Source organism: Mycothermus thermophilus (genome assembly GCF_041956435.1).
Source record: "Mycothermus thermophilus strain CBS 625.91 unplaced genomic scaffold VTJ04scaffold_4, whole genome shotgun sequence".
Lineage (NCBI taxonomy): Eukaryota > Fungi > Ascomycota > Sordariomycetes > Sordariales > Chaetomiaceae > Mycothermus > Mycothermus thermophilus.
In genome coordinates this window covers 1412605-1425224 of record NW_027191430.1, presented here as the reverse complement: position 1 = coordinate 1425224, position 12620 = coordinate 1412605, and the positions used below count along the sequence as shown (strand labels likewise).

Sequence of the window (12620 nt, the reverse complement as noted above, 5' to 3'; positions counted from 1 at the left end):
TTCCAGCCAGGTTTGCCAAGCTGACAGGGGGCTATCCACACACACCAGCCTCACCTGAGTTGCATAAACTCACCAGCCACAGATCAACCCCGGACCCATCTACTTATGTGGCGCTGTCACAACCCCTGAAACAGGGAGGTCCTGAATTTAGGCTCCACAAAAATTGGAAACAGTGGAGTCAAGTCCAAGCGACTCCAACAAAGAATCAGTTCGTCGTCGGAGCTGGGCTGTTGGTTGCTCTGTCGCGACCGGTTGCGACGCGTCCTTCCATCCTCTGGTTTCGCTTTTCTGATATCCAGAGACATGGTACCTGAGGTAGCATGCATGCGCGACTCTGCAAGATGCACTCAATCTGCCGTTGAAGCCCCTCTCGGTGTCTCGACCATATTAACCGCATCTTCAGCTCAGCCTAGAAACCTCAGATATGAACTGCAATGGAATGCAAGGGAAAAGATGAGATCATCGGGCAGCCAGGCCAGTGACTTGACCCAGAGTTAGTGCTAGTACCTGGATTTGTCTTGTCGACTTTCTCGGCGCTCCCTTTATAATCAAGTCGTCCAACTAACCCTCGTGTCGTCACTCGTGCGAGGGCCAGCAATGGAGATTGCCGAGATTCCATTGGGGGCGACTTCTGCAGCGTTGCATTGGAGCGCGAAACCGTGCTTTTAGCGCAGGTTGGCCCCTGTTGAAACTGTTTCAGCTTTCGCGCTCATCCGATTTTGGGATCCTGGCCAACGTCCGCGACGACCTTCTTTTGACCCCGCCTTTTCCTTCCTGAACCATGTCCCCGCTGTTCGGATGGCAAGTCCATACTCCGTACTCATAGGTCCTTCGTCTCGCATCCCATCACAACCCCCATCACACCAGGATACCGCTCCGGCCTTCGGACTCATCCCATACCAAATCCACACAGCATGACATAGAAGACATGGCGCCGGTCGGATGCGCCGAACACGAGCTGCGGTGGCCGTCGTGGTTTTGTTCAACAAATCCCAAGCGGGTTGTACTTGCGACTGTCGCCTGGATGAAGAGATGGTACAGAATATTAGTTAAGAGAAATGTGTTTGCTCGCTGGTATAACGCCAAGTGCGGCTCGGGAGATTGCCATGCTTCATTATGCCTCAGCGAGGCGGAGACGGGATGGTTGGTTGCAATGGACTTGATATTCTTGGTCATACCGTCTGCTGTCATCGGTTGCATGGGAATGGCAAGCCGCAGCAGAATAAAAAAGAATCTGCGATCGCCATGCTGAGCGGCGGTGCAAACGGTGGCACAGTCATCTCACCAACACAACAGCATCTGTAAGTGAAAACGCAGAGTGTAGTTATGAAAAAAGGAGGATGCACCTAGGAGTGGAGGATTTGGGTTCCGCAGAAACGGCGTTCCTGCATTAGCCGGCCACAGACCCCACACCATGTTAGCGCCCTCGTCCCTCCCCTTTAATCCAGGGCGACAAGGTTTCGTCAGACCAGGCTTGGCCAATCAGGATCCCGTGTTTCATCCGTTAGGTGCCCCTTCGGGCAACCGCGCTTTTCTCTGCTCCCCACTCAGGAACCACTCAGGAACCCAAGGCCGGAGCGATGCACCCTCGGATGGCAGACCCCAGAGCCGGTTAGGTGGTTTAATCAACCGCTCACTCTCTCTCTTTTACTACCTCAGTCACCTTCCTTCTTCTTCCCCTTTGCGCCTCATCTTGCCCTTCAACCCTTCGTTTCGTTTCGCAACAGCACACTCTCTTCACCAACTTTGTCCCCCTTCGGGGCTCACATTCCTTTACCTCACCTTTTGGCGACATCATCGATCTTCCGAAACCCCCTACACTCTTTTTTCGCGTTGCGTTGATCGCCGACCTTTCGTTTTCCCCCGTTGCGACCGATTCTTCTCTCTTCGAGTTTGAGGCGCATCAAGTTCACCGGATCGAGATCTGCTCCAACAGTTACACGCACCCTCTCAACCAGGCAAACGGCGACTGTGACGACCGGTTGGGACATTTCATCCGACCAGGTTTTCATGACTTGTTCGACTTGATTCGTTTAGCGCACTTGCACTACTTTCCCATTAACGCATCACCATGAGGTCCGGCATCTCGTTTGCCATTCTCACGTCGCTCAGCGGCGCCCATGCCTTCTGGCGCATGGAATGCCGCGGCCGCGTTGGCCTGGCTCGCCTCGATCCTCTGATTGACCCGGGAACGCTTTCTCAGCATGTCCATTCCATTCACGGCTCGGCGGGTATGCGATACCGTTTCGCCAGCTTCGATCGAAACTTGCCACGCTGACAGGAACCCAGGTTTCAGTGAGAAGTCTACCTATGAGGATTTGCGCAATGCCCCCTGCACCTCTTGCGCTGTCCTCGAGGACATGTCTGTCTACTGGGCCCCGACCCTCTACTTCCGCCATGCCGATGGCCGATATGAGGAGGTCGGCCAGGAAGGCGGCATGCTTGCGTACGTGACCTGACCGCAAGCCCCATGTGTCCCCGCTAATGTCCTCCTAGTTATTATTTCCTGTTTGAAGACCAGAAGGATAAGAGCAAGCCTATCCGGGCCTTCCCCAATGACTTCCGCATGATCGCCGGCGACAGCTCCCGCCGCAACTACTCGATTGCCGGGCTCAACCCTCATGACCCGGACCCTCCGATGGCCGCTTGGGCCGCCATCGGCCAGACAAACCAAGACGCGCTGCGCCAGCGCGCCATCGGCTTCAACTGTCTGCACTACCACCAGGGTGACAACGAGCCCGCCCTGTGGCGTCACTACCTCCCCGACAAGTCTTTCATCGACCAGAACTGCGTCAACGGTGTCCGCTTCGAGATCATGTTCCCCTCGTGCTGGAACGGCAGAGACACTTCGTCGCCCGACCACAAGTCGCACGTCGCCTATCCGGACCAGCTGATTAATGGAAACTGCCCCGAGGGCTTTGACGTGAAGCTCCCTGGTCTTATGTACGAGACCATCTGGAAGACGTACGACTTTAAGGGTCTCCCTGGCGAGTTCGTCCTGTCCAATGGTGACACTTCAGGTAAGTTGTTCAATGCGTCTTGCTATATGACACATCCTAATGCTGTTGTCTTCAGGCTTTGGCTATCACGCCGACTTCATCAGCGGCTGGGATTCCAACTTCCTCCAGAAGGCCGTTGACCAATGCCGCGATGAGAGCGGCTCCATTTACGCCTGCCCTCTCTTCAGCATCCAGTCCGAGCACAAGCAGCGGCAGTGCCAGATGCCCGAGCTTCCCCTGATCGCCAACGAAAAGGTTTCGGGCATTGTCGGCCTCTCCCTTCCCGGCAGCGGCGGCAACAACGACAAGCCCCAGCCTGCCGCGCTCCCCGCCGAGATTCCGGAAGACGTCCCGGCCCCGACTCACGACTTCCTCCCTGCCGCTAACCCGGATGTTGGCGCCCCTGATGCCGCTCCCGATGCCGCTCCCTCGGAAGAGATCCCCGGCGGCGTCTTCCAGGAGGAGCCCCAGCCCTCCGAACCCGTCGTCGAGCCGCAGGAGGAGGCTCCTGCTCCGACTCCGACCCCCGAGCTGCCCGACCCGCCTGCTCCCGAGGGCTACGAGATCATCCGCACCGATTACATCACCGAAGGCCGCACCGTCAGCAAGATTGTGGTCATGGAGACGGTCGAGTACGTCATGCTCACGACCCAGACCGAGACGGTGGTTGTCACCGCGACGGCGGGGTTGAATGGCAAGCGTGATGTGGAGCACCATCAGCATGGACATCGCCACGTCAGGAGGCATCATCGCCACGGGCATGCTTTCTAAGCTTGGAAGGAGTTTGGTAGAGGATGGTTAAGGTGTTGGAGTTGTGTGGAGGGTTGGGATTTCTATGGGATGTGTGAGCGGGTATGTCGGATGATAGTTTTTTGTTACTTTTTTTTCTCAATGTTTGTTCATTTCTTTGGCCTTCTCATCCTGGTTCTTTGCTCTCTTTGCATCCGAGGTCTGACGTTGGTTGGGACAGTAGAGAGGATATGCTTGGGGGTCGCGGGAAGGGAGATACCCATTTCAACAAGATCGGATGGATTACGTTTCGTGCAGAGAGCATCGAGCTTAGCATAGGGTGGGAGCGGCGTGCCTTTTACGATATCCAAGTTTTGTTCGCGTGGCAATGCATTGACTGCCCTATCCTACTGCTGCTGATGGACTATGGTGTATGGTGTTGTGCTGTGGTTTTGTTTGGTGTTCAGGTGTTTTTATGTTTACAGGAAGGCGTGGCAAGATACCAAGGGCTGTTTGGATTTTGGCTTCTGATCCGATGATGTTGATTGAACTGAGAATGCTTGGGAATCTGGACTTTTAAGTAAGGAGATATGAGGTTGAGGTGATTCCTTTTTCTTCCCACTTGAAAATCCTCGCCCCAGCCCAGAATCAACGACTGTCGGACAGGGCATTCCAAGGGCTGAGACACCCGTTGAGCTCCCGCCACCTCGTAGAGTGGGTGGCAGGCAGAGACATATATATGGGATTCTCAACTGGAATGATGTTGCCCTTACAACCCATTCCCGAGGTCGTTCTCCCCATGTTTGCCAGTCCACACCGTCCGCTCCAACATGGCGCGTCCGAATTCCAGTCCCGCCCAAAATGTTTTTCTTCAGTTTGATTGTGTCAACCACCGGGAGATATTTGGTGTTGTCCTCCTTTTTTTTTCTTTTGGTTCCTTACCCCAGCCTTTTCTTTTTGGATTTCTTGGTGGGTGATCTGATGGGACGGAAATGAAGGTGTAGCAGACGGATCCCACTGTTGTCGTTCATTTTTGGCTGTTGCTCCCTTCTCCAGCTTTTTGTCTTTTGTCGTTCTGGCTCTTCTTCTCTGATGTGATCTGCCGCTCATTGATACGATTCGACAACCACGTACACTCCTTAGTCTTTCATACAACAGACAACTCGACGACGACGACGACGTCGTCGTCGTCTGCTCACACTTCAAGGGGTCCAGTCAACTATCAACCAAGCGGTAACTCGTCACAACGAAACCACTACCACCACCAGCACAACCGTTTCTCAATTTCATTCTCTAGCAGAACAGGGCCATCCGTCAACAAAACCATGACCAACCCACCTGAGACCAAACCGCCCCAACCCCCTGGAGCCGACTCTCCAGAGCCCTCCAACGGCGGCGGTGGCGGATCTCTCATCCACTCCTTCCCCACCCTCCTCCCGCTCATCCTCGGGTGCACGTTCCTCTTCTGTCTTCTCCTCTCTATCCTCCTCCTCTGGCTGCACCGGCGGCGGTCGCGCGCCAAAGCCAAGCGAGCCCGGGGCGGCGGCGGCGGCGGCGCAGGAGGTCCTGAGCTTGTCTTGAGCTCGCGCCGACCTTCCGCGGAGGACGACGACAAAAAGGATGGCATGGAGGTGACGGTGGAGATGGCGCAGACGAGCACGCGGCGGAGGCTGCAGAAGGCGTGCTCCATCGGCGCCGGGCCGGGGTGGTGGAGTAGGGAGGGGAGTGGATTGGTGAGTGATGATGAGGATGGGGAGGGCAGGGGTTGGCCGAAACGGAGAGTGAGTATGCCGCCGTTGATTCCGAGGGCGTGTGAGAAGGGGCATTTTCATTTTGGAAGATGTGGGAGTTGTCGGTGGCCTGGGACTGGCGGTTCTGGGGGGGCGAAAGGGGAGAATCAGGAGAGTGTGGAGATGGGAAAGGTGGTGGTGGACATAAGCAAGGCGTCGTGGATTGATGAGGATGCGGTGCACGGACCGAAGTTGGGGAGGAGTAAGACTGTTGGTGGGGGAGGGGGAGGGAGGAAGAAGATGACGCTCGGCAGAGGATCGTGGCCGTTGAGAGGGCGGTCGGCGAGCTTGAGCAGAGTCGGCGGACGCGCCGGGAATGGGCATCCGTATTTGATGTCGGGTGCCCGGGGCGGCGGGGAGTCGACCGAGGCGCTGTTGTTGGAGAAGAAGCAGGAGTCGCCGAGGAGGTTGCCGGCGACCATCACCCAGACGGATCACCTCCAGTTGGGCACGTTGGGCGGAATGCCGACGCCGACTCTTCCCAAGCCGGTGGTGATTGCGCAGGCGCCGTGGGATAGGCGGGCTGGTGGTGGCCTTGGTGTTCGGCGGTCGGCGAGCATGGGATATGGCCTCGGGACCTCGAAGGCCTCGCAGTCGAGCATCATCATCAGTCCGGCGACGAGTCCAACTAGGTCTACGCCTATGACGCCGAAAGGGCATAGGGCCCGCCAGGCGTCGGTGGATTCGACGCTCTCCGAGATCCTGCGATCGACGGAGCAGCGGCTGCGCGAGGGGAGTGTATCGGGGACAACTCGAGCGCATAGGTTTGACTCCTCGCCAACCCGGGTGCCTCCCGGCCTTGCCGCCGAACGGTCGCGGACCCCGAGTCCGAGAAAGGTCGTCTCCAACCCGGTCTTTATGTCGGGACATCGGCGGACGAGTTCTCAACAGTCGGTGTCGTCCGAGACGGTATCGGGCCACGGTTCGGCGGAAGACAGCGTAAGCGCCAACGCCGCGCCGACCGGGCTCACCAGCCCGAGCCGGAACCACAAGATTCCCGACATCACTCCCCAGCTTCCGCCAGTCACCGCATCGGCGCGCACCTCCATGTCATCCGACCTCTCCACGCTGTACAGCGAGGATGAGATGCCCGAGGAGGTCAAGCGCGCAATCATGCCGAACGAGGCTCTCCAGGTGAAGCCGCAGGAGGCAGCCAGCGTTCAACCGCCATCGCTCAACGATCCTTTCACCGTCGATCCGCTGCCGTTGTCAGCCGTGCGGGAGACGCCCCCTGACGCCGCATGGCCCACGCAGGCCAGCAAGTCTCAGGGAATTCTCCGGCAGACCGCACAGCCAGCTACGCGTCTTCGCAGCATGACGGCTTTCAACAGTCTCCGGCCGCAGGTTCACGGGCTGATCTTTGTCCCTGGACCGCCGCCGGCCGGGCCGCGCCCTGTGCCGCCGTCGACAAGGAAAATATCCCTCGCCATCCCGCCACCGTCAGGAGGGGGAGGAGCGTCACAAACCTCTGGGCCGCTGTCAGCTTCGCCGACGCGGAAGACTCCCACAAGCCACAGCCCAGCCGGACCTCTGTTCCTGCGCCTGACCAAGACCAGCACGCTGAGCACGATCCCCTTGCTTTCGCCGCCGTCGGCTCCGGGGACTGTGGTGAAGAGCGTCACCTTCAAGACTCCTGTCGCCACGCTTGTTGAGCCGTCCGACGATGAGTCGGAGCCGGAGGAGCAGGAGAGAAAGAAAGCCAAGAAAGAACAGGAGGAGGACGCCGGTGAGCGCCGTGCCCAACTCCCTTCCACCGAGCGGGATCCATCCTCCTCGTCGCAACGCACCTCCCTCGCTCTGCCTCCGCCGCTCAAACATCGTCTGAGCGTCTCCTCATCCGTCTACTCTCAAGACCCGAGTCCGACGACCACCACTCCAGCGCCATCGTCATCCCTCCTCTTCGAACTCAACCGCGCAGGATTCCTCGCCAACTCCTCGCTCTACCCGGCGCCGCTTTCACCGCGGGGGAAGCCGAAGCTCTCCACAGAGCTAGAGACACCACCGGATTCCACCAGCAGCAAAAATAGCAACAACAACCCCGACACCACCTCTCCCCAAGACACCAGCACCACTGGCCCCGAAACCCAACCCCCTCCAACTACTCTCACCAACGCCGTTGTCTCCCTCCGCCGCATGAACTCTACCGTCAGCAGCGCCTCCAGCCTGCAAAGCATCACAGACCGTCACGCCCCTCCTGACGACAGCCGCAGCCCGAGCCCGAGCCCCGATTGGAGCAGCAACAACAGCAGCCCCAAGCAGCAACAGCAGCAAACGAGCCCGGAGAGAGTGGTGACCTTCGCCCCGTCGGCAGGCGCGCCGAAGCGTATCTCGCCGTTTTCCTCTCCCGCCAACAACAGGAAGAACAATAACAGCAGCAAACTAAGCGGATCCCCTTCCAGCAGCCCTGCTAGCATCGCCGCTGCGGCAGCCGCGGCCGCAGCCAAGCGCGCGTCCCTTGCTTCCTCTTCGCCGAGTAGGAAGAGCATCGGGGTGGGGGCGAGGAACTATTTTCTCCTCGGACAGCAGCAGAGCTCGAGCAGCAGTGCTGCGTGCATTGCCGTCGCTGGAGGAAGAAGTCCCGGTAGCCAAGAAGCTCGGTCGTCGTCAACCTCGCCGAGAGTGGTCAGCGCCCTTGCTTCTTCTTCTGTCGGCACCACCACCACCACCAGATGGATCGGCGGGGTCGGGATCATTGGAGGCAGCAAACCGGCCGGGGGTACCATCCCATCCAGCGCAAGCGGCGCGTCACTCGGGAAACGTCGCCGGCTGGGAAGCAGTAGCAGCAGCACCGCCACTACCACCACCTCCATCACTCACGCCCATCTGAGGACGGGAAGCAGCAGCGGTGCAGGACTTGGGCCGACGATGGGGGTGCGGTTTTCTCACTCCGAGGTCTTGTCCGCATTGTCAATTCGGAATGACGAGGGCAAGGAGAACGACACCACCCGAGGGGAAGGCAACAAGTTCAAGCTTTCCGCGGGGGACTTTCCCTTCCAGCTCAACAAACCTTCCTCTCTCACCACCATCACCTCTGCAGACAACAATTCCTGTGGCGATCAACACACTAATACCGGCGGGAAAACAACCGGCCTGGGACTAGGCTTGAGGGAGGGCAGCTGCGGGAGTATCAACGCCCAGCCACAGACGCACCACCACCAGCAAAAGCAACAGAAGGATCCGGAGCGGTTGTCGACGGTGATGTCGTGGAAGTTTAACGGTGGCAGCGAAAACAGAGAGCCGGCCGCAGCAGCTGCAGGAACAGTAATAGCAGCAAGAGCAGTTAGAGAAGGAGGAAATCCGTCCAGAGCAAGTCTTCGGAGCGTGGACAGCCTGGGGCTGTACGATGGGCAGGGGTTTTTGATTTCCATGTCGCCTGTTAAAGGGGGGTCATCGTCATCGTCGCCTGTGAGGAGGAGGGGGGTGAGTCCTTCGGGGTTGAGGGTTTAGGGTATGGTAGGTTAGGTTAGGTTGAGAATGAGATGATGATGAGGTCTGTTCGTTGAAATTGACTTTGAGTTTTTCTCTTATTCTTTTGCAGGTGACTGTGTGTTGGAGTGTAAGAATATCAAGGTTGAAAACACGAAGGGGTTGAGTGTTGTGTAAGCTGTTTAGCAGTCCTGGACTGGAGTTTAGGTAGGGAAAGGCAATAAAAGCCAACAGCAACATGCCTGAGGAATGACAACAGACAACTCGGCATCATTCACATACTCAAAATACAAAACATCCTCCTCCCAAAGACACCGAACTGAACCACCAAACATATAATATTCCACAGTCCTCAGAAACGCCGGGTATGCTCACCAACCTATACCACCCCACCATCTCTCTCACTTCTTCCTCCGCACCTTAAACGTCTTCAACGGATCCTTCTTCCCGCCCACCTTAAACGCCCTCCCTCCCCTCCCACCTTTCCCCTTACGATGTCTCCTATCCTTCCCATCCAGCTTCTTAAACGGCACGAACCCGACCCCGCCGCCGTCTTGTGATGCGAGCGCGTTCTTCCCGTCTTTGGGCAGCAAATAGTCGGGGACGTGTTTGAGGTGGGGGTTGTGTCGGGCCGTCCGACCCAGCTCTCCGTCGTGCCGCAGGTGCGCGAGCTCGGTGGGGTTTTCCTCAAAGTACCGCTTGAGCGTCTCGCTGCGGAGGAGCTCCTGACGCAGCTCGCGGGTTCGCGCCTCGCGGATGGCGACCTTGGTTACCGCGCGGAGGGCTGGAGGGTGTGTTTTAGTGAGTGAGATGAGGACCACGCGAGAGGTTGAGGGGAAAGGTAAAACATACCGTCGTTCATGCGGTACCTAAACGCCTCCATTTGTGATTTGTTAAAGTTGTATGGCTCCAGAGTCCTGTTCAGCTTGGCCTGCTGCCGGATGATCTTGGCCAGGACCTTTTCGTCCTTTTCGGTGCTCTTGATGGTGGTCGCCTTGTGCTTGCCCTGTTGGTCCTTGGGGATGACAAACGACAGGGCGATGCCGGCGCGGCCTGCGCGGGCCGTACGACCTATCCTGTGAGTGTAGGATGACGCCGACGTGGGCATGTCGAAGTTGATGACCGCGGCGACGTTCTTGAAGTCAATGCCTGGCGAGAAGGGTTAGCCATACTGGCCGGACGAGAAACAACCAACCAAACGACAGAATGACGTACCTCTTGACACGCCATATTCCTCATCTCTCCTGTACTTCCGCTTCTTCTTGGGCTGCTCAGACCCATCCTCCCCTTCTTTGGTCTTGGACTGCTTCTTAGACTCCTCCTTCTCTTTCCCCTCCTCCGCAGCCTCGTCCCCAAAGATCTCGCTCTTCTCATCCGACGCGATGATGATGTCGTAAATGCCGCGATTAAACTCCTCAATGATCTTGATGCGCGTGTTGATAGGCAGCTCCGAGTTCAAGACGCAACTCCGGATGCTGAACTGCTCAAAGAACAGCTTCAGCCGATACGACCGATCAATGTCCGCCACAAAGATCAGACACGGGCCCTTGATCAGCTGCAGCTTGAAGATGAGGTACGAAATCAGCCACTTGTCCTCCTCGGAGCACTTGACGTAGAACTGCGTTAACTTCTCATCCTCGGCGCCAAACTCTTCCTTCAGGTCCAACACGGTAGGGTTCCGGCAAAAGATGCCCTTCAGCTGATCCAGCTCGGACGAGAGGGTGGCGCTCATCATGATGGTCTGCACCCCCTTGGGCAACGACCGCGCAATGTTCTCCATATCCTCGTCATAGCCGTACGACAACACCAGGTCCGCCTCATCCAGAACCAGATGCTGAAGACGATCGAGCGAGAGCGCGGCCGACGAGACGCTGTGCCAGGCACGAGCCGGGGTGGCAACAACAATGTCCGGGACATTGGCGAGAAGCGAGCGCTGGACGGCGTCGGAGAGGTTCTCGGTCAGCTTGGCGGCGTGGATGTCCTTGGCGCAGAAGGCCGAGAACTGCTCGATGGCTTTGAAGACTTGATCGGCCAGCTCGCGGGTGGGGACGAGGACGAGGGCGGCGGTGAATTGCGCTGGGTCGGTCTGTGGATAGTCAGTCAATCGACATTGGCATTAGCCGGACATAGATAAGGTGATGATAATCAATGGCTCTTGCCGGGGCTGGGCCGTACCGTCTTGCGGCGAAGGATGCTCGACAGGACAGGGAGGACGTAGGCGGCGGTCTTGCCGGAGCCCGTCTTCGCCTTGCACAGCACATCCTGACCCTGGAGTGCCAGCGGAATGGCCCTGCGCTGGACGAGGGTGGGCTTCTCAAAGGTCTGCTTTGCGACGGCCTGGACGAGGCGGGGGTCCAGGCCCAGTTCGGAGAAGGATGGCTCGGCTGGGGGCTCCTGTTTTGTTGTTTGTTCTTCGGCTTGTGTGGTCTCTGCCTTCTTTTCGGAACTTGGCGGCGCCTCAATGGGCTCGCCATTCTTGTCGAGTTTCCGCTTCATGGTGGTTCTGTGGCTATGGGCTATGGTTTGTTTGGAGGTGGTGTGTTGAAGTTGCAGGAGCAAGAGCATCGAAGGAAAGCAATCGCGGCTCCGTCGAGCCAATGTCGCTGGACAAAAATTTGGGGAGCTGGGGTGCGATAAGAGATAAGATCCAGTGCGCCCCGCAGCCCCACGAGCTTAATTTGGGCCCTGAACCTCCAGCCGAACCCCCGGTGAGTGACATCACCCAACATCGACACTGCAACAATGAGAAGCACCTTTAGTTGTAAAGGAGATCCTAGAATTCGTCTTCTTGACAAGATAATTTAAGGTGCTGGCATTAAAAGACATTCCAGGTTCGACACCCAGTTCCCTACGCCCGAGCGGGCCTACACTGCCTATAACCCCGACTACCGAGTACCTACGCGTGGTAACGAGGATTGAAAATATTCAGCTTTCTCCAAGCAGCAACCAACGCCCTTCTCAAATCCCATATCTGACCAACTAGCACAAGCCAAACTTATCTCAATGAGTCCTCGCTTGATAGCGACATTACAATACTCACATGTTTTACTCCGGTCCCGACTCTTCCACACGAAACCTTGTTCAGCATCCAGCTATATGACGCCGGACAATACTAAACCTGGCACAGTCCGATAGGCACACATCATGTCATTTCATCAAGATAAGTCCAAGAAACCCAGTTATTCTCGTACACATACCTAACAGTGTGAAAACGCAAAGCACCGGTCCACAAATGGCCTCGTTCAGTCCTTCTTTCGTCGTGTAACATCGTACATCCCGGCAGGATCCTCAAACTCTGAACATTGGGGCCCAAAGAACAAAGTCGTCGCATCGTAGGACATGACAGTCATGAGCCGAAATGCCATAAGAGCGGAGTGCGAAATCCGATACCAGGGTCCAGGAATGAAATGGCAGACATAATCCGTATAACCTCCAGTCCAGAGCTCCTAACATTTTGTGATTTCCGATAACAAAACCCAGACAGACCGATAAAACGACACGTAACAGGCCAGGAATCCTATCCGTCTCCGATACTCGCACAGGGCTGGACGGAAACCGATGAGTCGATCATGGCCGAAAAAAAGGTCCCAGAGAGATAGTCCATAGCCGAGGCCCAAAGAAACAACCGAGGAAAACAAACGACAGAAAAAACAGAAACTTCTCCATCATAGGGCGC

At 57.0% G+C, this 12620-nt stretch overlaps 5 protein-coding genes across 5 annotated transcripts; 2 read left to right on the top strand and 3 right to left on the bottom strand.

Moving 5' to 3' along the window:
• Window positions 1-1778: 1778 nt before the first annotated feature.
• VTJ04DRAFT_6252 (uncharacterized protein) lies at window positions 1779-2012 on the bottom strand (the record flags this gene model as incomplete). Its single annotated transcript, XM_069364453.1, has 1 exon — window positions 1779-2012. The coding sequence occupies one exon, from the start codon at window positions 2010-2012 to the stop codon at window positions 1779-1781; it is 234 nt and encodes a 77-aa protein (XP_069218278.1).
• A 59-nt stretch (window positions 2013-2071) lies between these two features.
• Window positions 2072-3770, top strand: VTJ04DRAFT_6251 (uncharacterized protein; the record flags this gene model as incomplete). The annotated part of the gene is made up of 4 exons (XM_069364452.1): window positions 2072-2231; window positions 2290-2446; window positions 2497-3020; window positions 3076-3770. The coding sequence occupies 4 exons, from the start codon at window positions 2072-2074 to the stop codon at window positions 3768-3770; spliced, it is 1536 nt and encodes a 511-aa protein (XP_069218277.1).
• Window positions 3771-5053: 1283 nt separating this feature from the next.
• VTJ04DRAFT_6250 (uncharacterized protein) lies at window positions 5054-8965 on the top strand (the record flags this gene model as incomplete). The annotated part of the gene is made up of 1 exon (XM_069364451.1): window positions 5054-8965. One exon carries the CDS (start codon window positions 5054-5056, stop codon window positions 8963-8965), a length of 3912 nt encoding a protein of 1303 aa, XP_069218276.1.
• A 380-nt stretch (window positions 8966-9345) lies between these two features.
• On the bottom strand, window positions 9346-11440 carry VTJ04DRAFT_6249 (uncharacterized protein; the record flags this gene model as incomplete). Its single annotated transcript, XM_069364449.1, has 4 exons — window positions 9346-9728; window positions 9797-10093; window positions 10160-11030; window positions 11120-11440. 4 exons carry the CDS (start codon window positions 11438-11440, stop codon window positions 9346-9348), a joined length of 1872 nt encoding a protein of 623 aa, XP_069218275.1.
• A 746-nt stretch (window positions 11441-12186) lies between these two features.
• Window positions 12187-12548, bottom strand: VTJ04DRAFT_6248 (uncharacterized protein; the record flags this gene model as incomplete). Its single annotated transcript, XM_069364448.1, has 2 exons — window positions 12187-12390; window positions 12501-12548. The coding sequence occupies 2 exons, from the start codon at window positions 12546-12548 to the stop codon at window positions 12187-12189; spliced, it is 252 nt and encodes an 83-aa protein (XP_069218274.1).
• Window positions 12549-12620: the final 72 nt, after the last annotated feature.